This window comes from Drosophila obscura, unplaced genomic scaffold, assembly GCF_018151105.1.
Source record: "Drosophila obscura isolate BZ-5 IFL unplaced genomic scaffold, ASM1815110v1 contig_137, whole genome shotgun sequence".
Lineage (NCBI taxonomy): Eukaryota > Metazoa > Arthropoda > Insecta > Diptera > Drosophilidae > Drosophila > Drosophila obscura.
Window position 1 is genome coordinate 101,131 of NW_024542721.1, and position 27,847 is coordinate 128,977.

General features: G+C 50.5%; 3 protein-coding genes across 3 annotated transcripts; 1 reads left to right on the plus strand and 2 right to left on the minus strand.

Annotated features, from left to right (window-relative positions):
* Positions 1 to 416: 416 nt before the first annotated feature.
* LOC111077425 (leucine-rich repeat-containing protein 70) lies at positions 417 to 22,347 on the plus strand. The gene is given in 4 exon segments (XM_041595723.1): positions 417 to 741; positions 16,523 to 17,223; positions 21,190 to 21,370; positions 21,373 to 22,347. Coding segments are annotated over 3 exon segments (1,275 nt in total). The 5' UTR covers positions 417 to 741; positions 16,523 to 17,100; the 3' UTR covers positions 22,344 to 22,347.
* Positions 1,259 to 2,125, minus strand: LOC111077426. The gene is made up of 2 exons (XM_022371703.2): positions 1,871 to 2,125; positions 1,259 to 1,813 (listed from the first exon to the last, which is right to left on the minus strand). Exons 1-2 carry the CDS (start codon positions 2,121 to 2,123, stop codon positions 1,380 to 1,382), a joined length of 687 nt encoding a protein of 228 aa, XP_022227395.2. The 5' UTR covers positions 2,124 to 2,125; the 3' UTR covers positions 1,259 to 1,379.
* On the minus strand, positions 8,653 to 10,560 carry LOC111077424 (coronin-1C-A-like). The gene is given in 2 exon segments (XM_041595721.1): positions 8,653 to 9,389; positions 9,391 to 10,560. Coding segments are annotated over 2 exon segments (1,701 nt in total). The 5' UTR covers positions 10,477 to 10,560; the 3' UTR covers positions 8,653 to 8,774.
* Positions 22,348 to 27,847: the final 5,500 nt, after the last annotated feature.

Sequence of the window (27,847 nt, forward strand, 5' to 3'; positions counted from 1 at the left end):
TGTTTTTTGGCCGCCTCCGCAACAGTTGCAATTGCCAGCTCCAGCTGCGGCCCCGTCCAAGCCAAAGCAAAGCGTAACCCAAACCAAACCAAGGCGCACCAAAGTACGGAACCAAAGTACGGCTAAAGGCCCGACCCAGACCTGACCTGCGGTCGTCCGATTGCCGGTCGCCGGTCAATGGTCGTCCGTTTAGCTAGTTTTGCGGCCGCTTTGACGCGGTCGCGGCCAATTTGAAAGCCAACACCGAAACGCCGATTACGTTAAGTGCAGCGAGGAGTGAGACTTTCCCTTAGCCACCATCCGCATCCCCATCCGCATCCGAATCCCCATCATCAGCATACATATCTCGCATATTTGCTTTGGTTTTTGACGCTGTTTTTCACTGCCTTTGTCGTTGTTTTAGTTGCATGCAACTGCAGCTGCCACCCCCCCATCCAGTTTTCGCAGTCAGTTTTAGCTGTTTGCAATTAAAGACTCGCCGGCTCTTTGGCAACTGGCCCACAGAGCGCTTCTCTTGCTGTGAGACTGGCAAGAACAAAAATATACAACAAAAATTACTTCAATAAATGATAGCCGCTGCGGATGAGGGAGCAACTCGGCTCGCCTGTTGCCGTCGCCATTCAGCTTTTTGTTGAATGCAGCAAGCTACATTGCCAACTCGCCATCATCATCATCAGCAGCCATCAGAGCAGCAGCCAACAGAGCAGCAGCCATCAGAGCAGCTTCTTCGAGTGCGAACAGGTGAGTGTGGGCCATGAGTGGGGGATCTTCTGTGTGTTTGTGTGTGATTGATTACACGATCTCGAGTGAAATGATTTATGATATGGCAGTGTTGGTATACGATTGGGTATCAGCATCAACGACTGAAAGATCCTGCGAATGCTCAGCCTTGTCCGGGAAATGCTCTGGAATACTGTTGAAAAGTAATCAGATTAAATATGAACAAAGTGTGGAAGTGTATGTGTTATTTGTGGCCACCAATTGGTGCGTAGATCAGAGTTTGTTGCACCAAGTGGCTTATAGCAAACGCGTGATCTGCTGCAGAGTAGTTTCTTATTCGATATTGCTGTCTGTGATTAAATATCCAGGGTTCAAGCAGAGCTGATCATCAATTTCTAATGTGCTTTTCGGTCTACATTTATCCCATAATTGCAGCTACAAATTTATCGCTCAGAAAAATGCTTAGATGCTTAAATGCTTTATGTAATTATGTAATTGTTTGACTAATAATTTTGGCTCACTTATAATAATAATTTTGGTGGCGCTACATGACAATTTTTGCAACAAATAAATTAAGTATAAATCGCGAAATAAATTCTGGAATTCAAAGCATCAGAAATTCAGTCGGAGTTCTGTGCCGTTTTGCGGATAATATTTGCTCAGAAATAATTGAAGCTGCCTGCGCTTTGAGTTGGCACTGCCAGTGGCAGTGGCAGTTGCACTGCCTTTGTGGCTGCCCCCGTTTGCTGCTTTCTGTACTGAAAGACCGCTGCATGCCGCTCGTTGATCTTCTTCAGCTGGACATCCTTCTCCGGCTCTTCGTCGTTGTCCATTAGCTGGTAGGGATTGTGCAGGCCATATTGCAAGCTGCCATCCAGCTTCTGGCACGCCCTGATCGTGTAGTTGCCTTCGGATTTATCGTTCTCCGTTTCCGAGTCCGAGCAACAGAGCATTTCGTGGGCCAACAGCGCCATGGACTCTTCGCCACAGATGCCCGCATCATCGTTGTCAATATCCGCCTCCGCCTCCGCATCCGCATCGCCATCAAACAGACTGTAAACGGGGCCATCGTCTTCACGATCAGCCAGCTCATCTGAAATTGAATTTAATCCAATTAAATTGAGGCGTGGGAAGGCGCATGGAGGGAGACCTTCGCTGGTGTCACCGCTCTTGGCGGCACCGATGCGAGTGGACAGGGCGATATTATCGCCGACCAATGTGGCAGCCCACGTGGCATCCACCAGTTCCATTTGCCATTGTTGCTGGGCCCTGGGGGCCCTGGCGGCGCTGTCCCGCTCCGCATTGGCAACATCGCCAGCCATACTCGAATGGGTATTTTCCTCACTGCTGATTTCCATGGAGCTACCACCACCTCGACCTCGTCCTCGTCCTCGACCTCCCATTGAGATTCCGAATTTGTTTCGATGCGTATTTGAAATGCTTCGCCCCGACAACTGCGATTGGGATAGAGCAGCAGCTCAGCAGCTCAGTTCAGCTCGTTGTCTGGGCTGGCTGACTGACTGGCTGGCACGTAATCTCCTGAGCTCTTTCTTTCCCCAGGGCAGCGAATTAAATTTTATGCCAACTGCATGGCCCTTAAAGGCAAAGAGCAAGGAAGAAGAGCTGCCAAGGATGGAGTCACAATGGTAGCTGTTCCTGCGCCATAGTCCTAGTGCTAGTCATAGTACTAGTCCTGGTTCTGGTTCTGGTTCTGGTAGCAGTTGCAGTCACTGTCCGTGCCACTTTTGCCTTCTGCTAACTGCAGACTCGTCACAGGCCGCAAGCCGCGTTCTCCACACAGACACACACACAGCACACACACACAGCACACACACACACACACACACACACACACACACACGAACTACTGGCTACCGCAGCAAAGTTACATTTAAAATTTTATTTCCTTGGGTCGGATGGGGCAGCAGCAGCACAAATGCAACAAATAAAAACGAAGCCACGATGTTGCCACCCCAACCCGACCCCAACCCCAACACGACCCCGGTCCACATTCCGGGAGGAGTGCAGTGCAACTGCCGTCGTTATCATTGTATCACTCTCATCTGGGGCAAGCAGCCCGCTGACACCCCGGCTACTGGCACACCTCACGCACCCACCCATCCGCCTGCCCCCTGTCGCCAGCACAAAACGCAGATATCCGCTGGGGGATATACGACAGTGGCATACCCAATTCCGCTGCACCCATAGGGAGTGCCTCGGGCACTCGAGGGACTGCGACTTGTGGCCCAGCAGTGGCTCATTCGTGGCTTATTCGAAGGCTCCAAGCAGACAAAATTAATTCCAAGCAGAATCTTTGCTTGCTTTGGCTGCCACTTGGCTTTGGCTTTGGCTTTGGCCTTGCTAAATGTCGCCACCCAGGAGGAGCTTCATAAGCGCTAATACCTGTGATGTGCCCCCACTGCCTCTCTGCGTCGCTCGATGCGCCCCAACTAATATGCCACATTGCGGTCTGCAGCGAAGGGAAACCACTTTGGAGTGCAACTTTCCCCTGCCCAGGTTCCATTTCCATTTCGCTTTCGCCTTGCCCATTTCCATTCCCTTGACCCAGGGCAGCAGGAGCAGGAGCGGGACCAGCACCCCTGCCCCTGCCCAGTGCTACGCCAGAGCCGCTCTGGTGCACCACAATTTCATTTCGCCTGGCACTGCCGTTTAGCCTGTTTTGGTTTCAGTGCAGTGTTAACCCTGTGCCTGCCCCTGTCCCTGCCCCTGCCTCTGTCCCTGCCCCTACCCCCTCTCTTCCCCTACCCACTATTATTTTTTTGGGGCTTTCTTTCTTTCTTTCTTGCTGGCTGCTGCTGCCGCTGTTGTGTCTGAAGCCTTCCGGTCGTCAGGCCCAGTCGCTTTGTGGTGCGTCCTTTGGCCAGCATTGTGTCGCCCGTCTAACCTTCACTGTGCCACTGTACACCCCTCGCCTCGTCCCCAGCCGAAGACCAAGCTCAAGCCCTCTGTTCCCCAATCTGTTGCCCTCCTTCTCGCCGCTTGGCAGATCCTTTCAGCTGAGCTGGAGCTCGCTCGCTGCGTTAACGAACATAATAACCCTTTTCTCTCTAATTACACACCAAATTTACTACAAACGAGCAATAAAAATCATCCAGGCAAAATCTCTGTCCCAGCCACACCTCCCAGCTCCACCCACACCGCCCCCTGCGCCTCCTGCGCCCCCAGCTCCCCTGCAGCGTTGCGGCATTCGCGGACGTTTAAATGCAAATGCTCTTTTCTCACGCACAGCACAAAAAAGCATTAACAACAATGACAATAAATGAAAGACATTAATGCTAAGCGATCCGCATACCCTATCCTCCCCTCCCCCAGCCAGTGGAGCAGTGGAGCATCCCCCCCAAACCCACAGAAGCAGCAGACAGGAGACGAAACGACGTTGACAACGATTGGAGCAAGAGTGACAGACAGACAGGCTTCCCTTCACTTCCCCCAGTCGACGTCAGTGCTCGACATTCAATGAAATAAAATTTAAACAATTATGAAAAAAAAAAGGACTCAAAGGAGCAGCAGCAGGAGGGGGGTGGGTGGGTGGTATATGGCTGCGGATAATAAGCATACAGAAGGATACTCCTTTTTTTTGGGCCTGACAAGTGCCCCCCCCCATCCGGGTGAAGTCTGCCGCTCGGGCTAAGCCATTGTCAGAAGAGATTTTGCCAGCAAAAAAACTCAAACCCCAAACCCAAACCCAGACCCAGACCCAAGCCCAGGCAAAGGCAGACTCCAGACTTGGCCTTAGCATGTCATAATTTGAATAAATTTGTTTGTTCTGTCGAGAGTCAAAAAAAGAGTGTATTCCGGGCACGATTACCCCGCCTGCCCCCCTGCCACACTGCCTGCCCTGTGCCCTGTGCCCTGTGCCCTCTCCTGCCCTGTGAGGTCTGTGCAGGTCGTGGGTACACGAGTACATGTATAATTATTTGATGTGTTGCTATATCTCTGCCCGTAGCTCATCCGCAGTCTGTCAGTGTTCCCTCCCTCTCTCCCTGCCCTTGGCTTCCACTTAAGCCTCACTCACTCTCACAGTGGAGCAAATTTTACGCGACGTAATCGTAATATGATTATCGTGCTACATAATCCCCCCCTTCCCCATGCCCATGCCCCCTGTGTGTGTGCGTGTGTGTGTGTGGGGATGTGTTAAATAACTTCCTTCCGGTGGCGACAACATCACCAGGCCACACAGTTGGCCGCTCCATTCCGTACCCCGCCCTACCCCTGCCGTACCCTTTCCGTACCGCCCGCCCGGCCCCACCACAGACCACGCTGGGTCGAGGCATATTCGTCGTACTCCGTGTATCCGCTTCCGTCGAATGATGCCGCAGAAATGTTCTAAATCTCATATCATCATTTACGCAGTAATTTTTAGAAGCCAACTGGCTGATGCTCCCTCTCCTCCCACCCCTCGCCAGCACCATGCTCCACCCCAACCACCCCATCCACCCATCAGAACATGCACGGCAGTGGGGCCATCCACAGGACACTTGGGCCTTAGTCAAAGGCAAGGCAAGGCAAGGCAAGCCAAGCCACCATCACCCATTGCCACACTCCCCCATTCCCACGCTGCCTTATTCCCATTCCGAGTCCCAATCCCATTTCCATTGCCAGTCTCATTCCAGTAATAAACAAAGCTTCAGCTCGCAACTCATGCGAGTCAACTCTCAACAAGGATGGGGCTGAGGATGAGGAGGCTGATGCTGAGGAGTAGAACGACTCCGACAACTCCGACAACTGTGATGACTGTGTTGGGGGCACGTCCATCCGGATGTGGCTGTGTGGCTGTGTGTGGGGGGGGAATTTGTTGGGGTCTGGCTCTCGGTCTGGTTCTCGGTCTGGTTCTCGATCTGGGTCTGGGTCGGAGTCTGGGGTCGGAGTCTGGGGTCTGGGGTCGGAGTCTGGGGCTTTTCCTACTCTCGGAGTGTCCTTATTTTAATCTCGACACAAGTTAACAGCATTGTTGGCAGCCGCGTGCCATCCGTGAGCTTTACCCCCCTGGATACCCAGCAACAGCTCCTCATTTCACCCGCTCTGCCACTGCCTCTGCCCCTACCTCCGCCCCTGCTTCTGCCTCTGCCCCTCCGTCATCGTCACATCAACATAATGCGCCCAGCTCGGCATTCATCCTAACCGCAGCAGCAGCAGCAGCAGCAGCAGCCCCTTCTCATGCCTCTGCTGGCTGCCGGCTGCTGGCTGCCCCTTCCTTGCCATTCATTGACTTGGGCTTGGGCTTGCTGCTGGCTGCTGGCTGCTGCTGCCTTAGTTTCAGTTTCAGTTTCAGTTACTGGCTTTCGTACTTCGTCCCTGCCATCCACATCCTTGTCATTAGCAGTTAGCATTCAGACGGCATCCCAGTCCTCATCCTCTTCCTCATCCTCAGCCCCATCCCCAGCCACGTCGCAGTCCTCGTCGCAGTCCTCGTCCTTGTCGCCATCGCCATCGCCATAGCCGTTTCCTTCGTGGCTGCCTGTCGTTCATAATGTTATGATGGCTAAAAGCTAATTGCGTTTGTCTGTGTTAGTTGCTGACATTTGCCCTGCCTCCTGCCTCCAGCTCCTGCTCCTGCCCCTTCCTGGGGCGCCCTGCTCGCAGCGCCAGCAATGTCAACGTGGCGGCATTAAGTGTCACTGGAGTGCGTGATCCTTGTAAGTCGTCTAGTTACACATGTTTTTATAACCTGTTTTCATCACTCGCAGTACGCAGAGTCCCTCCTCTCTCTCTCTCTCTGACGGCAGGGTGGCTTAGTTCCTCAGCCAAGTTTGTGTTTTGTTATTTTGAATGATTACAGGCACTCTCTGACGGGCAGCTAAGCTCTGCTCTGCTCTGCTCTGCACACACACAGGAGGCAGAGCTTAGCTGTGCCGATCGGAGTGCGGAAGTAAACTGAGGGAATTTCTCTGCTGTCTGCTTTTCTCTGCTCAGGGAGGATGAACTGATACTGATACTGATACGGATGCACAGTTGTACCCGCACTGGGTATCATTAAGTCCGCACGTGCGGAGTGCACCGTCATCGATGTCCTTGTCCTTGGCTGGCAGTGTGCGGCGTCCTTGATCGCCTTATTGTCGTGTCATTCAGCCCCGGGAAGGCGACCAGGCAGGCAGGCAGTCGGGCAAACTTTACTTCGGATCACTTAATCAGACATGGAGCCATTGACCGGCATGGCCACTCGTGGCTTTACCTGTCAAGATGCCCGATAGGCAAGGGAAGGGGGGATGGGTGGGGCGTAACTACCTCTAACTCTGCCCATCAGTGACAAATCACCAAGTGACGCCGCTGAGTTGACAACAAGAAGTGTCATCATTAACGTAACATCGGCCCGGCAAACATTTATCATTGGCAAACAGGCAAAGACAGACAGACAGACAGACAGACAGAGGGAGGGAAAGAGGGTGGGACAGACAGAGGGACAGAGAGAGGGAGGGACAGACAGGGGAGCGGGACAGACAGAGGGTGGGACAAACAGCAGCCCGGCAGAGGCAAAACAAATGATGGGACAAAAAGCGAAGGCGTCAAGAACTTTGGCAAATTAAATCGCAGCTTCAAATACAACCAGACTGGGACTGGGATTGGGATTGGGCTGCCAAGGGGGAAGGGAGAGGGAGCTTGGGTAGTGGGGCTGCTGGGGCTGCTGGGGCTGCTGGGGCTGCTGGGGCTGCTGGGGCTGCTGGCTGTTGGCTGTGGCTGGGCCTGAGGTCTGGCTTGGGTGCAACCACAGTTTGGGGGGAGGGGCTGTGTGAATGTGAATGGGCATACCCCTGGAGGTTTGCCTCAGAAAAACAGTTTTGTTTCCCCAACCCCCAGCCGCCACAAAATCAAGCAAATCGTATTAAAGAACAGTTAATTACAAATACACACACAACCGGGAGGGCCAAGGATCCCAAAACGAGAACAAGAACAGGGCCAACCACACTACCCCTGCCCCACCCCCCCCCTACCTCACACAGTTTGCTGTGCTGGAAAAGTGTTTTTGTTGGTAGTGGTGGGGCGGGGCGGGCGGTTGGGCGACATGTTTTGGGGTCAAAGCTAAATGCTTGATACCGAATTAATTAATGATTCACTTGAATGATTGATTATTTGACTAAATGATTGAATTATGCGACCGACCCTGCGACCCCCTTGCTGCTCCAGCTCCAGCTCCTGCTCCCTGCACCACCCATGCTGTCCTTGCGCCAGTGGCACCCTTTTCAATGCCACTCGACCGCAACGAAAGAAGCAAAACGAATGTAACCTTTGACCTCCTGGCCAATAACTCAAGCAGGCAAACCAATAAACATGCTGCAGCATCCTACGCCAGCCCACGCCCCACCCACCACACACATTCCAAAGGATTCCATATGCCAAAACGCTGGAAAAAAAAATGTGGAACGATAGGTCAGGGGCCAAGACAAATTTATCAAAGTCAACGCAGTGCGTTGGAAGGCGAAAGTACCAAGGACGCAGCCAAATTCAGCTTCAATCAGCCAGCCAGAAGCCGTGTCTAGACCTGCGTGGGGATACCGAGGGGTAGCACAGCCCCCATACCAGAGAGATCTACAGGGGCGAGAGAGAGGGAGGAAGAAACAAGAAACTTGTTTTTGGTTTCATAACTTTGTGCATTTTGCAACTAAATGTTGCATGGTATCAAAATTGAGAGTCTTTGGGTGCAACCTCCAGGCAAGATACATGACAGACATACCTTTACTTTGGTCTTTTGCCAATCCCAGGGGCACTGTGCATAGGAAATAATCTCGGGCAGCGCAGTCGGCACACGCGCAGCCTAAGAACTGCGTGTGGCTCGGCTCGGCTGACGCAGCGGCAGAGCATCACGAAACGTATTTGGCTTCGTGTCTGTTGTCTGTGCACACCAGAACATGTGAATGTGTGCGTGTCGAACACTTCTTTAGCTACATCTCTCAATCATAACACAATCTGTTCTGTTTCCCACCCATTTAATATCGCGGGCTACTCGCTACTTCCGCTGGAAAGCCAGCGGGAATATTCGTATAAAATGTATGCAACTACAGAACACATTAACGACTGGCCCATCTTCGGCACAGCAGTCATTGGGTCGGGGCTGCACCTGAATCATTGGCAGCCGCCTCCTCGCTGCTGCTGCTGCTGTCAGGGGCGGCATTTTGGCTGCCGCCTAGCGAAGCGATCAAGGAGTCCATCAAGAGGGTAACAAAGCCCTGACTGTTCGAAGAGAGGGGCAGTGCTGCGGCCAGCTGCTGCTCGGTGTCCGCCTGGGCATGTTGCTTCGCGTCGTGGTCGAATGTGGTGCCTGGGCACAAGAGCGCCTCGATGGCATCAACGCGATCCTGCAGGGAGCGAATGCAGATCTCCTGCATGCTGGCGACCACACTTTGTCGGCCCAGGCTGTACACCAACTTCTTGTTCAGCTGCATCATCTGCTGCAGGGCCAGTAACAGCTTGTCTGTGAGCGTCTCATCGGCGGCGGGTGGCTTGTCCTGGCCGGCATCCTGCTGTTGGTCCGGCCCGCAGACGGTGCAGATGGTCTGCTGTTCGTTCAGAATGTTCGCCTTGTGGTCACCCATTAGCGAGCGCTTCCAGATGCCGTAGATGGCCTTAAACGAGTACATTTTGGGGTCAGCATTCTGTCCGCTCATCCAAGCCACAGCCGTGATGGCGGCAATGCAGGCCTGCGTATCCGGGATACAAATCGTCGGGCAGATCGTCGGGGCAGAGGTCCGTCTGGCGCGGCATCGTCAGCGAAATGATCTCGCAGACACCTTTGTTGTTCAGGCGATAGATCTTCGCCATCTCCCAGTTGTGGATGTTGCAGCCACGCTTGGGCATCAGGCAAGCGCCCCGCAGCGGCTCCTTCGACACAAACGAGTTTATGAAGTGCACGAAGGGTGCCTTGTCCGTCACCTGAGGTATCTGATGGTCCCCCCGGCCGCACAGATAGATGAGATTTGTGTCGGGATCGTAGATGGGAAACAGCAGGCCGATTTGCGCATCCAGGTTGACCATGGCCAGCGGCTGGTGCAGCTGTTCGAGCGAACGCAGCGAGTACTGCCGCTCCATGGTGCGACTGTAGCCGGTGGTAAAGAGCAGCCCCTGCCGCAGGAAGATCACGCGTGTCGGCCGGCCACCCTCGTGGCAGACGGCCGAGCCCAGCAGCTCGCCGGTGCGCGGCTCAAAGACACGCAGCCGCGTGTCCCGGCAGGTTGTGGCCAGCATCGAACCGTTCCAGTTGAAGCAGGCGCTGTAGACGATGTCTGGGTGCGCATCCAGGTGGCTGAGCAGCTGCCCAGTGCCCACATTCCAGATGGCCAGCTGATTGTCCGAACCGGCCGTGACCAGCACATTGAGGGCCGACGGGTGCCACAGCACCAGACCGACGCGACCCTTGTGGAATGCCAGATCCACAATGGCCGTCGACAGCGGAGCCGTCAGTCCGCCCACGGGTATGGCCCAGACCCGGGCGACGCCATCGTTCGAGCCGGATGCAATCACATGATCATTATGCGGACTCCAGGCAATGTCCAGCACCCAGCCCCGGTGGCCGTTCACCGTCGGATAGTCCATCGGTATGGGTCCCACGTTGCAGCGCGGTATCACTATAAAGGCGCCGCCGCCCACCGACTCCACGATGATGGCCACAAACTTGGGGTTCACCGCACAGCTGGTCGAGTCCCTGCTGAAGCGCAGATTCTCGTAGCAGCTCTCGCGGCTGAGCGTCTGCGCCTGCAGCTGGCGGAACTTCGAGTGGTGTTTCATGCCGACCCACGACGACATTCTGTGTTTAGTTAATTTAATTTCCAAAAATATATATATATTAGAGAAGGATTTTTTTTGGTCTGTGCTCAGCTGGAGCTTGTTTGATAAATGAGAGTCTCTATATTCCCTCGCTTTATACGGAGCAAACGGAGTGACAGAATCAGAAGTCAAGGAAGGGTTGATCCCAAGCAGCGCTTCAGACGGGCAAGGAATCACTCCACACCCTATGGCAGTCATCAAATCATCAGACAAAGGCCTACTTCCAATGACAACGATAGTTGACAGCCAAAGATTTTGGGCTGTGGTCTGTCTTGCCTGTGGGGTCTGCCAGAGCCATGCCAGACAAAGTGAAGGAGGGGCCCACAAAGGAGCCCTGCCTGGGGGCCCTGCCCTGCCCTGCCCTGCCCACACACACACACATTTTCTGTCTATTTTTGCATCTTGCATCTGTTTAAGGTTTTATGTTTCACGGAGACGTAATCATCTTTGTGCTGCCCACAAATATCAGGTGATATGTAATTAAGTGCAATTCTGCACTCAATATTTATGTGTGTGTGTGTGTGTGTGTGTGTGTGTGTGTGTAGTTTGAGCCCTGCGCTGCCATGCAGTGGGTGGGTGGGTGTGTGGAGCTGGCCCTCCTGCCTTATCAAACTGCCCCATCATCATTGCTCGCTCATTGCTGTCCTGGCGGCTGTCCTGTGACCTGGTCGCAGCAGCTGCCTTTGGGTTTCGGTTAACAAACATTTCATTATTTGATTAGTGACATTCTGCACAGGCATTTGGGTGAAAAGATAAGGGAATGCACATAGCCATACAGGAACCGGCCTGAACTGGACACAGAGGCAGAGGCAAAGGCAGACCCACTGCTGTGCTGGACACTGGCAAATGGCCAAAGTTACAATTAAATTAAGGGATGCGTTCCTTGCAGCAGCAGCAGCAAGCATCCGATGCAGGCTCAGTTCTAGTTGCAGTTCGAGTCTATCATTAATGAAGTGTCCTGTAGCCAGGACATTGAAATTTAAAGAGCTGCCACCGCACAGCTTCCAGCGCCTAATGCACCACTCTCTGCCCATAGCCCTACCCCCAGACCAGATTGACTGATGACCCACCAGCCGCCCAACTGCCCTCTCCATAGGGTGTGTGTGTGTGTGTGTGCCAAAGTTCTTTCTGTGGTTTTGGGAATTATCTTCTAGCTGCTAGCGAACGGCGTTCCCTGGGCTGGGCAGGTAAGGGCCAGCAGCCAGCCTCACTGTCCAGCAATTGAATGTTCCCCCCATTGACCCGACGACAAACTCCAGACATTGTATGGTGCCTTAGTCCCTGGCTACTGGCCCCTGGGTCCCTCCTGTGTGTGCATCCTGTGTGGCAAAATAATTATATTTACTGGCTCCTTTATATCAGTTATCCTTCTAGAGATATACGCACGCAGCACGTACGAGTATTTGTTTTGTTGTTTTCTTGCTGTTTTATTTCTTTGCCATTCATTTAATGCAACATCTTGCTGCAGCTGCCACAGTGCAGCATCCTGGCCAGTGTTGAGTTATGGCGCCGGGCACCAGGAACAGTGGCGACCCTTATACGATCTCGCAATAGTCAACATTTGAGGCTAAGGGCTAGCAGGGCATCGGCCAAACACCAATTGTATAATTCTTTGGCTTCCGTGGGACTATCTCAAACACACAATGGAATCCAGAGCCAAGGAATTCCAAAGGTACCTTTGCTTAGGAGCTAATTCCACTGCCCTCTGAACTGATCATTTAAAAATCGAAAACAATTTACATAGCAGTAGCCAGAGAACAAGCAGAGAACAGGGATTATTCCACTGCCATTCAGGCAACATTCAAATTTAATTTATTTATTATAATCTTTTGTGGTTTGGGTTATTTTTATGGTTTTTTTTTTTAATTTTTTAAATCTGGTATATTTTTTTTTCAGAGGTAGTGCTTCTATTTTTGGTAACATCTTATATCTGGTGCACATCCCCCCCCCCCCCCCCCCCGCCTGCGCCGAGCCGGGGACCCACAGCCCCACGAACCACCCAAAAACACAGAAAAAAAGATGAAATACTTTTAGGGAGACATTGGATACGCATTCGTAGGTCAAACCAAAAGCTGCAACCAGATATAAGTACAGGACCCTTGAAAAAAACCATGAAAAAAAATTATTACCCATAATGTAAAGGCAAATACTTTGGGTATGACCGGGGCGGCCCCCCGATATATTATTAATATATACCTGTATATAAAGACCACATTTATTCCTGATGGAGAATGAACAGCAGAAGATATGTCAGATATGGGGCAGGAATTATTGTGTAACTCCTATGGAAATATTGGGCAAATTTTGGATATTGGATTCTCAAAAATGTACACACATAAAGATATTTCCGCTGATGTTTTTTAAGCAACGAAATGCGATCGAAGAACGCTGCCCGCACTGCTTTTTTCCTTGCTTTATTTTGTTGCTCCTTTCTCTTTTCCCTTTCTTCATGTTTTCGCTGCTGTTCCAATTTTGTTGCTTCATTTGTTTCTATTGCTCTGTCTTGGCAGCAAACTTATCCTCTTAATTGGCTCTAATAAGGGCTTAAAGGATTGCACACAAGTCAAAACAGACTGGGAAAATAACGAAGCTCGGATTGGCTTGCCACCCCGGTCCCTGCCCTGCCCTCCCTCAATTCAATCCACTTTCCAATGCCAATATTGGAATCAATCGTATGGGCTGCTTTTTGGGGATCTGGGTCTACTCTTTTGTCCGGCTGGGGGTTTGGGGTACTCTGGGCCTGGTTACTCCCTGTGTTAATTCAATAAAATGCTTAATAAAATTGATTGATTAGCTGCGAAGGGCGATGCTCCTCCAGAGGACTGCAGAGGACTCCAGAGAAGGAGCGGACTAACCCACATGTTTATTCGAATCCTTCTCTCACTCTCGAGTGGATTCTAAGCCCCACCATCCACCCACCCCAACCCGTTGTTTACATCTCTGTATCTTTCTCTCTCTCTCTCTGTCTCTCTGTCTCTCTTGTGCCACATTTGAGATTCCTTTTGGCAGTGTCCTGATTCCCGCCCAAACACTCACTTGCAGACATACGTGTAGGACACATTTTCTAGTGCTAGTCCTGGTCCAAGTCGTGGTAGGGACTTGTAGGGTCTGTCTCTGGCTCTGTCTCTGGCTCTAGGACTGGGGCTGGGGCTGGGGCTGGTGGTGCTCTTATTGGTTACACAATTGTCTGTGCATTATTTGAGTTTGTGCCGGCATTTGTTATTTTGCTTTTATCCTTTTTATAGACGAAGCTGGCTGGAGGTGGGTGGAGGTGGAGTGAACGGGAATTGGAACGTAAGCAAGTAATGCGATTGCATGGGCGCTATGCCGTATCGTACTCGCAGTTGGAGCCAGAAATATACGTACGTACGTAGACTGTGAGCGATTCGCGAATTCTTATCCAACTGACAAGTGCCATGTGCCATGTGCCATGTGCCATGTGCCACCTACACATACTCGCATCTACTTCACTGATTCCAGCATTGCTGCATTGCCGCTGCTGTGTCTCTATTTCTATTTATATTTCTATTTCTATATGTTTAACCTAGATATGTCTCTACCATAGATATGATTATCCATTCCGCTCTCTATCCATCTCTTTTTAAAGGATATTAAGGATATTTGCCAAAATCCCCCCCACCCCCACCCCCACTCGCCGCACAACTGTTTCGGGGCTACTCTGCTCTGCTGCCTGTCAAACAAATACATCTCTGAATTGCATTAGCCTCTCACCTGTCCGCCTCTCCGCCTCTCCGCCTCTCACACTGTGTGTGTGTCTCTCTCACTCTCTCTCGTTCTAGTTGCTGATTGCTGCTGCTTTCTACTGCTTGCTGGTCCCACATTAAACCTGCTCCTGCTTTGTTGGTTTCCAATTATAATGTCACGCATTTATGCCTGCGCTTATTTACGAGTATTATTGTGCTGATGCGGCTCCCTCCTTCCCTCTCTCCCTTCTCTCCACGCCCCCCCCACTGCCAACCAACCTGAAGGCAATATCCAGGCAGAAGCAGCAGCAGCAGCAGCAGCAGCAGCTAAAGCTCTGGCCACTGCTTTCTGCCTTCCTCGGTGTCCAATTAAGAGCCAAAGCGAAGCTGCTGGCAAGGATTTAGACATGGATCGGTGGCAGGGGCTTGGCGGAGTGTGGCATATAGCTGCTGCTGCTGCTGCTGTTGCTGCTGCTGCTGCTATAACATCAGGTGCGATGCCGTTCTGGCCAGCTTCGAGTTCGGACTGCTTGCATATTTGATTTGTGCATTTAAACATTTCAAACAAGCTGTGTCAACTCTGTTCACTCTCCTCAACCCTATCGTATAACCCACCCCCCTACCCTCTACCGTCCCCCATCACGCTGTGCATCATCTCCATCTGGCAGTGGCAGTGGCAAGTGCAAGCGACATTGCCTCATTGGAAATTCTCTTTAGAGTAATTTTAGTTATTATATTGCTTTGGCTTTGTTCATCCTTGTTGTCGTTGCTGTTGTTTCTGCTGTTGCTGTGCTGCTGCTATTGCTGCAGCTGCAACTTAACTCCTACCTGAGCATTATTTATTATAAATGATTAACAAGCAGCTATTTGTAGAGCAGAGACAGAAGGCCTCACCAGTCAAGCGAAGAGTGAAGAGTGCAGAGTGCAGAGGAGTTGTAGCCTGAGCTGGAGCCACAGCCGGAGACAGAGACCGATACCGAGACAGAGACAGAGACAGAAACGGAGGCAGAGCCAAAGCCAAAGCCAGATCCGGAGACAGAACCGGAGGCTGCAGCTGAGTCGAGGCTCAATTCCGTCTCTCTTTCAGGCATCTGAATGGGGCCCCGAGGCTGGGCTCCGAGTCGGCACTTTAGTCGCCCTCTTGTGTCACTCACTCCGGTTACCACTCCGGTTTTAATCTGGACATAAATGTTGGATATGTCGAAGGCTTTAAAATGGAAATGGCCGGAAAAGAAAAGGCTCACCAGCAAAGCTCACTGAAATCAAATGCCAACTGCAGCTACATACGGTACAGTGCAGTACAGTACAGTAAGTCCTCAACTGTGGCATGAACAGAACAGAATACACACATTTTTAAGTGCCAGGCTATCAGAAAAGTTGTCCACTCGATACAGTTTGTCTTTGAATGCAATAAAACGATAACTTTTCATGGGCGTCTTTGTCCATGGTTTCGATACTCGTATTTGTGTTCATCTTCAAAGAGCGATGTCTGAAGAGAGCGAGAACGAGAACGAGAGCGAGAGAGTAAGATGGTTCAACGAGCAGTAAAGCAGTAAAGCCATGAACCATACGGACGAGTATACCCTAAAAATATTATAATAATGAATTAAATGAATTGTATTTTTTTTCGGGTTGGGCCCCCCCCCCCCCCCTCTCGCCCCCCCCCCCCCCCCCCCCCCCCCCCCCCCCCCCCCCCCCCCCCCCCCCCCCCCCCCTTTTTTTTTTTCCCCCCCCCCCCCCCCCCCCCCCCCTCCCCCCCTTTCCCCCTCCCTCCCCCCCCCCCCCCCCCCCCCCCCCCTTTTTAATTAAATTTGATGATTAAAACTGCCTATAACTTGGGGTTCAGCTGGGTACATGCTACCTACATAGGAGTATGTGCCTATGTACATATGTATGTGGATCAATTATTCATATGTGAATTTTAAATGTAATTTAAGTATTTGTAAACGTCTCCTATATTATGTTATTATATTATAATAATATATTCTGTTACAGAAATTCAAATTTAAGTCAAATTTCAAAAGTTAACCAAAGCGAGTGCTCACTGCACTCACTGTATGTAGTACATACATACATACATATACATATGTATGTATATCCCTGGCTATTGTACGTGTTGAGTCCTGCTTAGTTCGAGTAAGTCATAACTTTTAAGTGTCGCACTGCTTCAGTTGCACTGCTTCGGTCGCAGTCGCAGCAGCAGCAGCAGCGCCAACTCGAGCACCGAACAGTTGTGATATCTAACAGCTGCCTCTTTATCACTCCCCTTGCTCACTCACTCTCTCTCACTCACTCTCTCTCTCACTCTTTCTCTTTCACAGTTATCGGAATGCCACGCCCCCGGAGCGCCTAGCAGCAGCAGCAGCAAAAGAGCGGAGGGAGAAGCGTAAATAAATATGATTAAGCTTAAGAATATATAATAAAAAAAAAAGAGAAGGAGAAGGAGCAGAAGAAGACGCAGAAGAAGAGGGAAAGTTCAAATGAAATAACGCAATATAAAAACATAAATAACGAAGAAGAGTACAAATAAACAAAAAAAAAAACGAAGACGAAGTACAAGCAGCAAAAGAAGCAACAGAATCAGAATCAGAAGAGTAGAAGAAAGCACGCAACAAGAAGAAGGAAGGTGCAGCAGGCAAGCCAAAGGCGAAGGCGAAGGCGCAAAAGGTGAAGCATACATTTGGCCTGCTGCAAAACGACAAGAAAAAAAAGGAGGAACGAGGAACGGGGAAGGAGCAGCAGTAGCCAACGCAAGAAGAAGGAGGTGGAGCAGCAGCAGAAGAAGCAGTACACCCCATCCAGCAGAAGGAGAGAACGAAAAAATATAAGAGCAGCAGCCGGACAAGAGAGAATCGAGCTCAATTACGCCGCCAAACTGTCGTGTCAGCAAGAACGTGAAATGTGCAATTCCTGGCTGCTGCTCATAATTGCGCTCTCCGTCGTCGTCTGCCTGTGGAACTCGCAATACACCGAAACATCCAAATCATGCCCAGCCGAGTGCATCTGCTTGTCCCAGACTCAAGTAAGCTTAACAATCTACTTGTACTGCAGTGGTGCGTGTTGCCTGCTGCGGAGAGTGCGGAGGCTAAACCCAAAGGCACAGTGGTACCATGGCTACCTATGGTTTCACAAAAAAAAATAGTCACACCCACTTTGAAAGTTTACCCACTATTCCGCACATGGAACAACAGCACTGCAGTTACCACTTCCAAAGGAAATTCGTTTCCAGCAATATATATATTTTTTTAACTCCGATCGTTGGTTTTCCGCAATTATAGAAATATATTAAATTCTAGAGGAATTAAACTGGTGCCTGAAAGCACCAAATTAGTCTAGTTGCAATTTCAGATATTGATTTGCTAATTCAACAACTAGAGATTTGGTTACTTAACTCCACGAAGAACGTTCTTTTTTGTTTCCTTCCATAAACAATCATCCGTCACAGCATTAAGTCTACGATTAACATTACAAATAACAATCAATAGCTCCATTGAGTAGTCTGTTGGTTGCATATACTCGCCAATTAACAGGAAAAATATATAATGCAGGTCTGTGTCTCACCAGTGTTGGCAAACGCACTTTGCACCACTGTCAAGAGTCGTGGGAGTGAGGTTAGGTTAGTTGTGCAGTTGTATGCAGAACCATCCCATCATCATCATCAGCGGCGGCATTCGACTCAAAGGCAGAGACAGAGAACCGAGCAATGTAGAAGCAGAAGCAGAAGCACAAGCAGCAAAGAATGAGGATCTCTGGGGAGCCGGTGGTCAGGCAATGGCCACAGCTGCTCCGGCTACGGCTACGGCTCTGGCTCTGGCTCCGTCTCTGGCTCCAACTTGGCACGGCCCATACCGACCCAGTGATGAGCACAAAAATTAAATCGAAAATGCAGGGAAATGGTTATTTTTTTTCTTTTGTTTCTTCAAGTGCCACCCATTGGCCCATTGCCTGGCTGGCTGCTGCTGCTGCTGCTACTCATCCCACCTGTGTAGCTGTGTGGATTGGGAATGCTGTGCCTCGTCACACGCCTCCTCTCCACTTGTTACATTCACATTCCCATTCCCATGCCCCGGCTCCATTGCTCCATTCCCATTCCCAAGCTTCATGCCCATTCCCATTCAAATCCCCCCCACCCCCACATCCTTTGTGTCTGCGCCTCTGCCATGGCAGTATTCAATTGTGTCCCACGAGGGCTTGGAGCACGCTTAATGCGCATCCTTATTACCAGTGGGAACTTGCCATCGTCATTTTTACCAAATTGAGAACTTAAGTGATTTCATTATTCCGGATTATGGACAATGCAATGATTTACTCAGCTCTTCCTCTCTCACTGCGCCACTCTCTCACTCAGTGCCCACTCAGGGCACCGAAATGAGTTCAGGCCAGAGGTCTTCGTATTCTTTTGCTACAGTTAACTGTATTTAAGATGCGAAATTAGTTCAGTTCCACCACCCACCCCAACCCGCAGCAAAGAGGGGCAAAAAAGGAAAGGTAACAAAAGTGTAGCATGCTTTTTTGGGTCAGTACCAGTCACCACCCCCTGCCAGTCTGCTCAAGTTAAAGTTCAGCGAACAATAGACTTTTTAAGCGTGTCGCTTGGATTCGCAACTGTAAATGCATGGAAATGAAATTTCATTAAATCGAACAACGCAACCGAAACAGAACCAGCAGGAACCAGACCCCAAACAAGACCCAAAACCAGCATAGAGCCCATGCCCGTGCCCCGAAAAGAACCAGCAACCAGAATAGTAGAGAAGCCCTAACCGAACAGAATCAGAATCAGAATCAGAAAAGAACAGATGAAAGCCCCGTAGAGGGCCAGCACAGAATAGAACCCGTAAAGGACTAGAACCAAAACCGGAACACAAATGGACAGAACCTTAAGAAACCCTGACGAAAAAAGGGGCAGAGCCAGAGCAAGAGCCAGTACCAGAACGTAATGGAACAGTAGCAACAAAAGCATACAACAACGAAAAAAAAATAAATAAATAAAAAAAAAAAAGCAAGGGGACAGGGCAGAAGTGAGCTGGGGAGCTGGGGAGCTGGGAAGCTGGATAGAGTCGGAGAGTGAGTCAGTCAGAGACGCAGAAGTCAGTCGCAGAAGTGAAAAGCGAAACGAAGAAAGGAAACTTTTAATTCGTTCATTTAAAAAGGTGAAGCGTATGAAAATTGTGTAAACGTCGCGCAAGAAGTGCAGCCAAGGTGGGGGGGGGAGGTGGGAGGAGGGATGCGGCAGGTGAGCGGCGTGTTCTCGAAGGGCAGTGAGTGAGGTCTGAGGTTATCTGAGGTAAGCCAAGGCTGGCAGGGGGCGCACTGGGGCTGGGCTGATGTAAGAACAGGTAAAGCACTCGTAACGCTATCAGGGGACTGTGCAACGTGACAACGCGATAGACAGTTATGCACTGTTTCCCCAAAGATGGGGCCTCAAACCGAGACGCAGAAGGAGACGGAGACGCAGAAGAAGACGGAGATGATGACGCAGACGTTGACGTTGACAGGGGGCGAGGGAGACGTAGACGCAGACGTAGACGGCAGGCCCTAGCTGTTGCGACGACAGTCTCGCAACAGACACACAAAGAGGACAGGACAGGACAGACAGTGGGACAGACAGTGGGACAGAGGCGGCGGCGTCAGTGCTTGACGGGGAAACGCACACATCAGCACATAATAGTTATAAAAAAAAAAAATGAAGGCCCAAAGCAGAATGGCCAAGAACAAGAAAATGGGCGACAAAACAATGCCACCCACTGCCACCCCCACGCAGACAAAAAAAGAATTCGATTTAATTTTATTTTCAGCAATAAAGCCACAAATTCAATTTTCGCGCCACCCATCAAACGCAACATCTTCCAGCTTCAGCCGCCCCTCCCCTACCCCTCCACCGACACATCCCATGAACTGCCCCGAAATGGCGTCTGATCTGATTGCCCTGCGACTGCTGCCCGTTGCCCGTGCCCAGCCAAGTTGCCATGACGGTGGTGTCAATGTGCCCCCAGATGTGGGGCTGTGGACATGTCATAAAGCAAGCCAAAAACTGATTAAGAACGAAAACCTTTGATGAGTCCGACAGACCCGATAGAGATAGGGCAAGGGTCACCTTACAGGGCAGGGATTTTGGGTTTGGTGTCACATCAAAACGTCAGAAAAATAAACAAAAAAGGAGACCATGAGCTCAGCGATAGGACAGAGAAATGTGTGTGTGTGTGTGTGTGTGTGGGGGGGGGGGGTAGTTCAAATGCACATCAGAAATTCATTAAACTAATAGAATTCTTAAGGCTGATAGAAAAAATAAATGATATGGAAATCAGGCAATGCAGAAAAGAAATTTAGCACAAATAACAAAAGGGGAGAGAATATATTTCGGATATATTGTGATAGCAATTTATTGATAGTTCTGCTTAAAATGAAGTACTTTTCTCCCCTGAGAGAATGGTCTGAAAAGTCCCGAACAAACAAAATACAAAATGGCAAGAGCTCATTCAAGCTGTTGACAAGCACAAGCCAAAGAAGTATGACAAAAATAAATAGCAATAACTAAAAAATCTTTAAAAATAATCACAGATAATATTGAGCACTTAATAGAAACTCTACAAATAATTGAGATTCAAAATTAAAATGCACAAAACGGTTACAGATTTGAGACTTTGCATAAAGAATTAGAATCAATATGAATAGGGAATACAGAATACAAGAGAATACCCCGGAGAACGTACCTCAAAAGCAGTTTTGTCTATATATTCAATCCAATTTAAATAATATTCACACCTGTTAAGAATTTGCGCCTGAAACCCCTCTAGATAATCCGCGCCAGAAGCAGTTTTCATAGCGTATAAAATCCAAGCAAAAGTTAGTTTCAAAATTCCAAATAAATCCTTAAAGTTTGGTCAGTTGGCACGCCGAAATTGGCTCATAGAACCTTCCTCTTGTTACTTGTAATTAAATAAAGACTGACTCCATATACTTTTCCCTTTTTGCTTTCTCCTTTGTTTAGGTGCTGTGTAACACGGGCGGCCTCGAACAGATTCCGCTGCGCCAGCTGCCGGCGACAGTGGAGAATCTGGCCCTGACCAAGAACAACTTTCCGATCATCAAGCCGGACTCGTTCGCCGGACTGCGGGCGCTGAAGAAACTGTCGCTGGACGGCAACAACATAACGCGGATCAAGCAGTTCGCGTTAGGGGACTGCCGCGTCTCAAGGAGCTCTCCATACAGTACACGCCACTGCAGACAGTGGCCCAGTTCGCCTTTGCGGGCCTGCAAAATCTGTCAACCATACTGCTCAGCCACAACCAGATTCAGCGGATCGAGGGCAATGCGTTTGCGGGCACGTCCAACATTAAGCTGATACTGCTGACCAACAATCCACTGATACGCATTGACAGCTCGGCCTTCTCCAGCCTGACGAATGTGGGACACCTGATCCTGCCGTCGGGCATTCGCAGCATCGAGCAGGATGCCTTCTTCGGCATGGATGCGGTGGGCCTATTGAAATTGGCCTACATGGACCTCAAGGAGATCGCACCGTTCACCTTCCGGGGCCTGTCCAATGTGCTGCTGCTGACCCTGCAGGAGTCCGATCTGGGCGTTGTCTGTGCAGACGCCTTCACCGGCCTCACCCAGGTGGAGACGCTGCAGATCCTCAACAACAAGATCGACTCCATCGAGGAGCTGAACTTCACCAGCACGGCGGCCATCAAGCATCTGAAATTCTACGGCAATCATGTGCTGGAGACGCCCGACCCGAACGCCATCATTGTCGACGGTGTCGATCATCTGCAGCTGATGAACAACCATTTCCCGTGCGGCTGTCACATCCACACCCTGCTGGACGGACCCCTGGCCGAGGGCGCCTACAACCTGAGCGACTTCCTCCAGAAGAACTACTGCATCTCGCCGCTGGAGGTGAACGGACGCGTGATGAGCGAACTGGACATCGATTCGATCGGCCGCTGTTCCGATCAGCTGACCAAGGGCAATCTGGGCAGCTCCGCCGCCTCGCTGGCGCTAAGCATCAACACCATGTTCCTTATAGCCGCCGCCAGTTGCGTGGAGTGGCGCCATGTCCGCTTCCTGGCCACACGGCTCGTCCAGCTGCTGGGCCATGTGGCCTGGCGACGACGTCGGAAACGGCGAAAGGGCAACTAGATGGCGCCCGGTATCAAGCACTCACACTCACACGTACTCCAGGGTCTATTCCTGGTGCCCATGACCAAGGCAAGTAGCACCAGCCCCCAGCCCAAGGCCAGCCCAAGGCCAGCCCACGGCTTTGTGTAGTCTGTAAGTCATGTGACACCTGCTTAGTTCCGTGAATCTCCCAGAGGAGGGAGCAGCAGCAGCCTCAGCAACAGCAATGTCAGTATTTTTTTTTTTTTTTTTTTGGGTTCTCCTTTACCCATTCTCGTATTTGTCAGCTGGCAAATGGAAAATGCTTTCCAATGGTCTCTCTCATCTTTAAATGCAACAGTAAATATCGCCCGCAGACCCAGAGTGTTTAGTCATCATCATAAGTATTCAACGCAGTCCCCCAACCAATCCAATCTCCCACTCCATTCACTACCCTTTCCGTTCCGTTTCGTTTTGGGTTTTGAAACGAAACCAATTGAACTGCTTGAAGGCCACACACAGCGCTGCAGTGCAGCAAACATCAGTTTTCGGATACACTTTCATTGTGGAGCGCTTTAAGTGTGTGTGGCTGCAGGGCGTCCAGCTGTGGGGCGGGTCTTGGGTACTGCGACTGGGACTGGGACTGGGACTGGGGTCAGTGGGTTGGTTAGCATACAAAACGAAAACGGAAATTACAAATTCTATTCACTCGCCCCGACTGTGGCACTCTAATTCGTAGCCGGACCTCCCATTCCATTCCATTCCATTCTCTGCTCTGGGCTCTGCTGGGCTCTGCTCTGCCCCTCCGACAACCCATTTAGCCTTGCAGCAGACGGAGCAACTTTGATGGAGATATCCGGACTGGGGCTGGGGATGGGGGATGGGGCTGGAGGTCAGGCTATTCTTTAGCCGCTTATCGCAAAGGATTTAGATTTATCTAACTTGATTATGATGCCGAGCATTTGCTCCCCTCCCCGTTCTGGTGAGTGCTGTGAGGAGGCTTCTGTTTCTGATTCAGATCCTACTTGAGTTAAAACAAATGCCCAGAGAAATCATTGAAGGAAATTAAAACTTTGTTTACTTTCAAGTCCCTCCTCCTCCTCCTCAACGGAGCGAAAAGGCAAAACGAGGCAAAGGAAACACACAAAAAAATTACGTCCGGGTTAGGACATTTTCCGGGTATTCTTTTTTTTTTGGCTGCTTTTTTTTTTGTTTCTTTAGCTTCGTTCTTTTCGTTTGGCATTTGCATTGGCTTCTCCTTTTGGCCACATTAGATGGCCTATTCACTTAATCAGTTTTGTTGGCTAATTGAAGGACAGCCTGCAGCAGGATGGCGCAGCGGATGAGAGCCCACTTAAAGACTTAAAGCCACTACAGGACCACGAACGGACCAGGGCCCAAGCCCCCAGGCCGCCAAGCCTGGATGATGCTGGGCTTTGTTTGAGGATGGTTTGAGGAGGTATAAGAGGCACCAGGCGGACGTGCAATTGTCGCCAACGTTCTGTTCGTGTCCAGTGGCCAGCTCTGCGATGTGGCCAGCTTAACACGTTCCCAGGACCCACTCGCACGCGCACTCACACTGCCACACTGCCACTGCCACTGCCACACTGCCTGTTCCCTACTTCCGTTTCCATTTGCCAGGAACCACTTGAATGCCCCATGCCCCATGCCCCATGCTGCATGCCCCCCCACTCCTAAGTTGACCATGTTGTAGGCGCACTTTTGCTCTTTGCCGCTTTGGCTTTCGTCCGCAGATCGTTAACTTAATTGTTCCGCTTGAAATCCGAAAACTGCCATCGCCATTGTTGCGACTGATAGTCGTGAATGGGCATGGACACGCCCACGTAACCCCAGCCCAAGCCAACCGAAAGGCAGGCGACGCCTCGTGGCAAAAACAGAAACAAAACTCTTGGAACAGAACCCTAGACCCAGCCGAACATTAGAACACGAACCAGAGCCAGCAACAGAAGCAGAAACAGAAACAGAAAACAGGAATGCAATAAAATTGGCGTGACTAACTCGGCCTCGGAAGCGATGCGAGCATTGCAGATGAGCTGAGTGAGCCTCGAGCGCTCCTGGGTGGCGCCAGGAGCTGTTGGCTGATGGCTGATGGGGTGATGCCTGATGGGGTGATGGCGGATGTCGAGTAGGATGTGGCTGCTGCCCAGAGAGCAGGCCGCGCGCGCAAGTCGTGCGTGCCTCTGCCAACGTTGACGCTGTCATGCAATCAGCAAATAGGCGACCGCAGCAAAAGTCGCGTAATTAACGCGAGGCCAACATGACCGACCAGTGGAGTTTGGCATTTGGCATTGGGCATGGCTCGTACCCCACCCCCCAGCCCCAGCCTGTTGGCAGCTCCGTTCCCCAGCTCAAATTGGAGCCCCAATCATCGTACTGCCTGCCCCACTGCCCCACTCTGTCTGTCCACCCGTCCGTCCACGAGCTGTGATAAATGTTCAGTCCAAAGTCCGGCGCAAGGCAAGCCAAAGTGAAGGGCGATAAATAAAATCAGCGACGACGGAAAATAAAAACGTAGAGCGAAAAGTGAAATGCAATTGGGAGACAGTTGCAAATTGAAAAGACTAGATTAGAGGAGGATCCACAAAGAATAATATGGCAGAGCTTTTGAATCGCCAGAAGGCGTTTCATGGCATTATCCGCAAACCAAGTGGAACCTCCCCTCCCCTGGGTATTGTATACTGAAATATTACAATTAAATTACTTTATTTGGGTGTTTAAAATATTAAGTCCCATACGAGTGCTAGCTAATAAAATACTTCCATATTTATTTGGAATGTTTAGCCTCTTGGGGTTTGTTCCTTGGTGCCTGCTTGGGTTACCTTCTGGAGGGTATTCTTTGCCAGCTCAGTCTTTGACAGCTGATCTGCGTACAGTAAATAACCATAAAAAGCAAGCCCTCCCAGCCTTCATCCTCAGAGTTCTGAGTTCATTGTTCAGTGTCCTCCCTGCCGTTTGCTGTAATCTCTTAAGCCGTAATGGGATTAGCCCAGCAGCTAATCGACGGCACTCCATATGGTTCATTGCTTGCTCCTCATATGCAAACATTCAGCCAGATTATCCTATACCCTTCCTGCTGCACACAGCAAGCTCTGCAATATTACCAGCGACATAAGTTATAGCCGAAACCACAATGGCTACAACCCTTCCCTTCCCGTTCTGAGTCTGAGTCTGTGTCCGAGTCTGGAGGGTCTGGCCTGAAATATGACAACGGCCAGTGGCGGGTTAAGCGACGTCTATTTGCGTGTCGCAGGGCATTTTTTATACTTCTTTGCTCTATTGCAAATTTATTGAGCTAATACAAAATTTAATCAGCCGCCCAGAACATTCTCCCTCCCTGCCTCCCCCACACTATTTTTTTACTTTCTTTCGACCGACCTCTCTTGGTCTCTCTCTCCCCTCCCTCCCTGCTCTCTGTATTCGCTTTGCTTTTTCTGTGTATTATCAGACTCGACTCGACCATAAATAACTGAAAGTAAGGTCCAGATTCAAGTCTGGGTGCAAGGTCGGGGTCGGGGTCGGGGTCGGTCCCAGTTCCAGTCCCGTTGTTGCTTGTGTGTGTGTGTGTGGAGTTCTGGGGGGCAACAGCTGGCGGCAGAAAAGGATTGGTCGCCATTGGTCCTTACAGTTCATTTAAAGTCAAGGAGTCGCACATAAATTTCCATGCACATAATTAAACTACCAAATGACAAAGCAAAATCGTTAAATCGAGGTCAAAATGAGGCGACAATGAAGGAGGCCATGGGCCCTGGGCCCTGGGCCCTGGGCCAAAAGCTTACGACCAGTGAGTTAGGGTAGGCTGGCCAGGAGGCCCCCCCCCACTTTTATATACAATTTGTAATAAAATATGCAGCCAGATGACCCCGCAGCAAATTATGCGAACCCAGCTGTTAATTTTCTGCGCTCGTGTGTGTTTATCTAATAACAAAAATTATGAAAATCTATGTGGGTGTCCTGTCAATTAACGTCGCAAGGCAATGCCTCGAAGGACACAGCAGACTGGGCACAGCAGACGGCGCGCACACTGAACAATGAGAGACACTGGCAGGACAAAGCAGCGTACGTATTGGGCAATAAGACACAGACCAAGACACACCAGGCGTATGAGCAATGACAGATGGGTACACCAGGCGTATGAGTAATGCGGACCAAGAGAAAGCTGCGGCAAAGGGAACTAAAACTCAACTGATTTTGAATTGAACTCCACTCAGTGGAGCTATCAAATTGCTTCTTCGCGTAGATATATTCAATTGAGTATTTTTCAATCGATTTTAAGTGAAATTCGTTCAGAAATTCACTTCAGCTAATTGCTGCCAGTGGAAGAGAGCTAATCACTCGAAGATACCCCCAAACGAACTGGGGGGGAGGGGATGCTTGCAGGTTTAAGTGCGAACGAATGGAGGAACTTTATCGACGCGATTTTGGCCGCTGACTGGGACTGAGATTGCGACTGACATCGAAGGCCGAGGCTGGGGCAAAAATGCTTAAGTAAGCTTAGAGAGTTGAGCAGCAGCAGCAGACACATACACAGGCAGGCAGGCATACCCTTACCCCCACACACACACACACACACATGCGGCAGGGTAACCTTACCCAAAACCCCCTAATAAAACATTTCTACACATGTGCGCCCTTTTGTATGATACACTGAACCGATAAGAGTGCTGGCAGAGGCAGAAGGAGACTAAGGGAAGTAAAGGCCTGAAGGAAGAACCTTGCCAGAGGGAACAGCCTTGCCAGAGGGAAGAATCAGGGCCAGAAGATGGAACGACAACGGGGTGCGGGAAGGTAACATGGGCTGGGCCAGGCCAGGCCAGGCCAGGCTAGGGCAGGCTCAACAATTTAAAAGTTAAAAACTTTCTTGCTGCCTTTAAAGCCTTTAAGTATTTTAATTATGTAGGATTTCAGTTGCTGTTCCTGCTGCCTGTTCCTGCTGCTGTTCTGTTCAGTTCTGTTTCAGTTCCCTGTTGAGCCCATAGCCTAAAGCCCACCAAAAATTTGTAGATGTCAGTGGAGAATGGGAGGGGTGCAGGAGTACGGCAGGAGGCTGACTGCCAACTAATTGAAAAATCGCCTATGCCCGGAGCTCGACTTTGTCTCAGTTGCCAAAGTTTTCGTTGGATTCGGGCAGCGTCCCCCCACCCGCTGCCCACCCCCCCTGTGGCCGGAAGCATGGGTGGTGCGTGCTGCGTGCTGCGTGTTGCATGGAGTGCTCGGAGCTGAAGATGTGTGGAGAGAGACTTGTCACCAAAAACTGATGTGACACATGCAAATCATATGAGCCCGACGACGACTAGATGGAAGCGGACAGAACACGGACGGGGATGGGGATGGGAATTGGAGAGGGAGTGGAAAGGGGGCGCAGAGGGTGCTGGCTAAGTGCTTTGGCTGTCAGTTTTGTCGAGGCGAGTCAATCTCTAATCCAGTCCGATCAGCTAACACCTCTGGCAGCAACTTGTCGACACGCATGGCAATGGAAGATCATCATCATCATCATTGTCAGGATAGGAAAGGAAAGACCTTAACCC

What these genes read in the sequence shown, in the direction of transcription:
- LOC111077426 (XM_022371703.2), bottom strand. Translation starts at nt 2,123, where the DNA reads ATGGGAGGTCGAGGACGAGGACGAGGTCGAGGTGGTGGTAGCTCCATG. An exon ending in GAGCGGTGACACCAGCGAAG is followed by an intron (nt 1,814 to 1,870) that starts GTCTCCCTCCAT and finishes ATTCAATTTCAG; the next exon opens with ATGAGCTGGCTGATCGTGAA.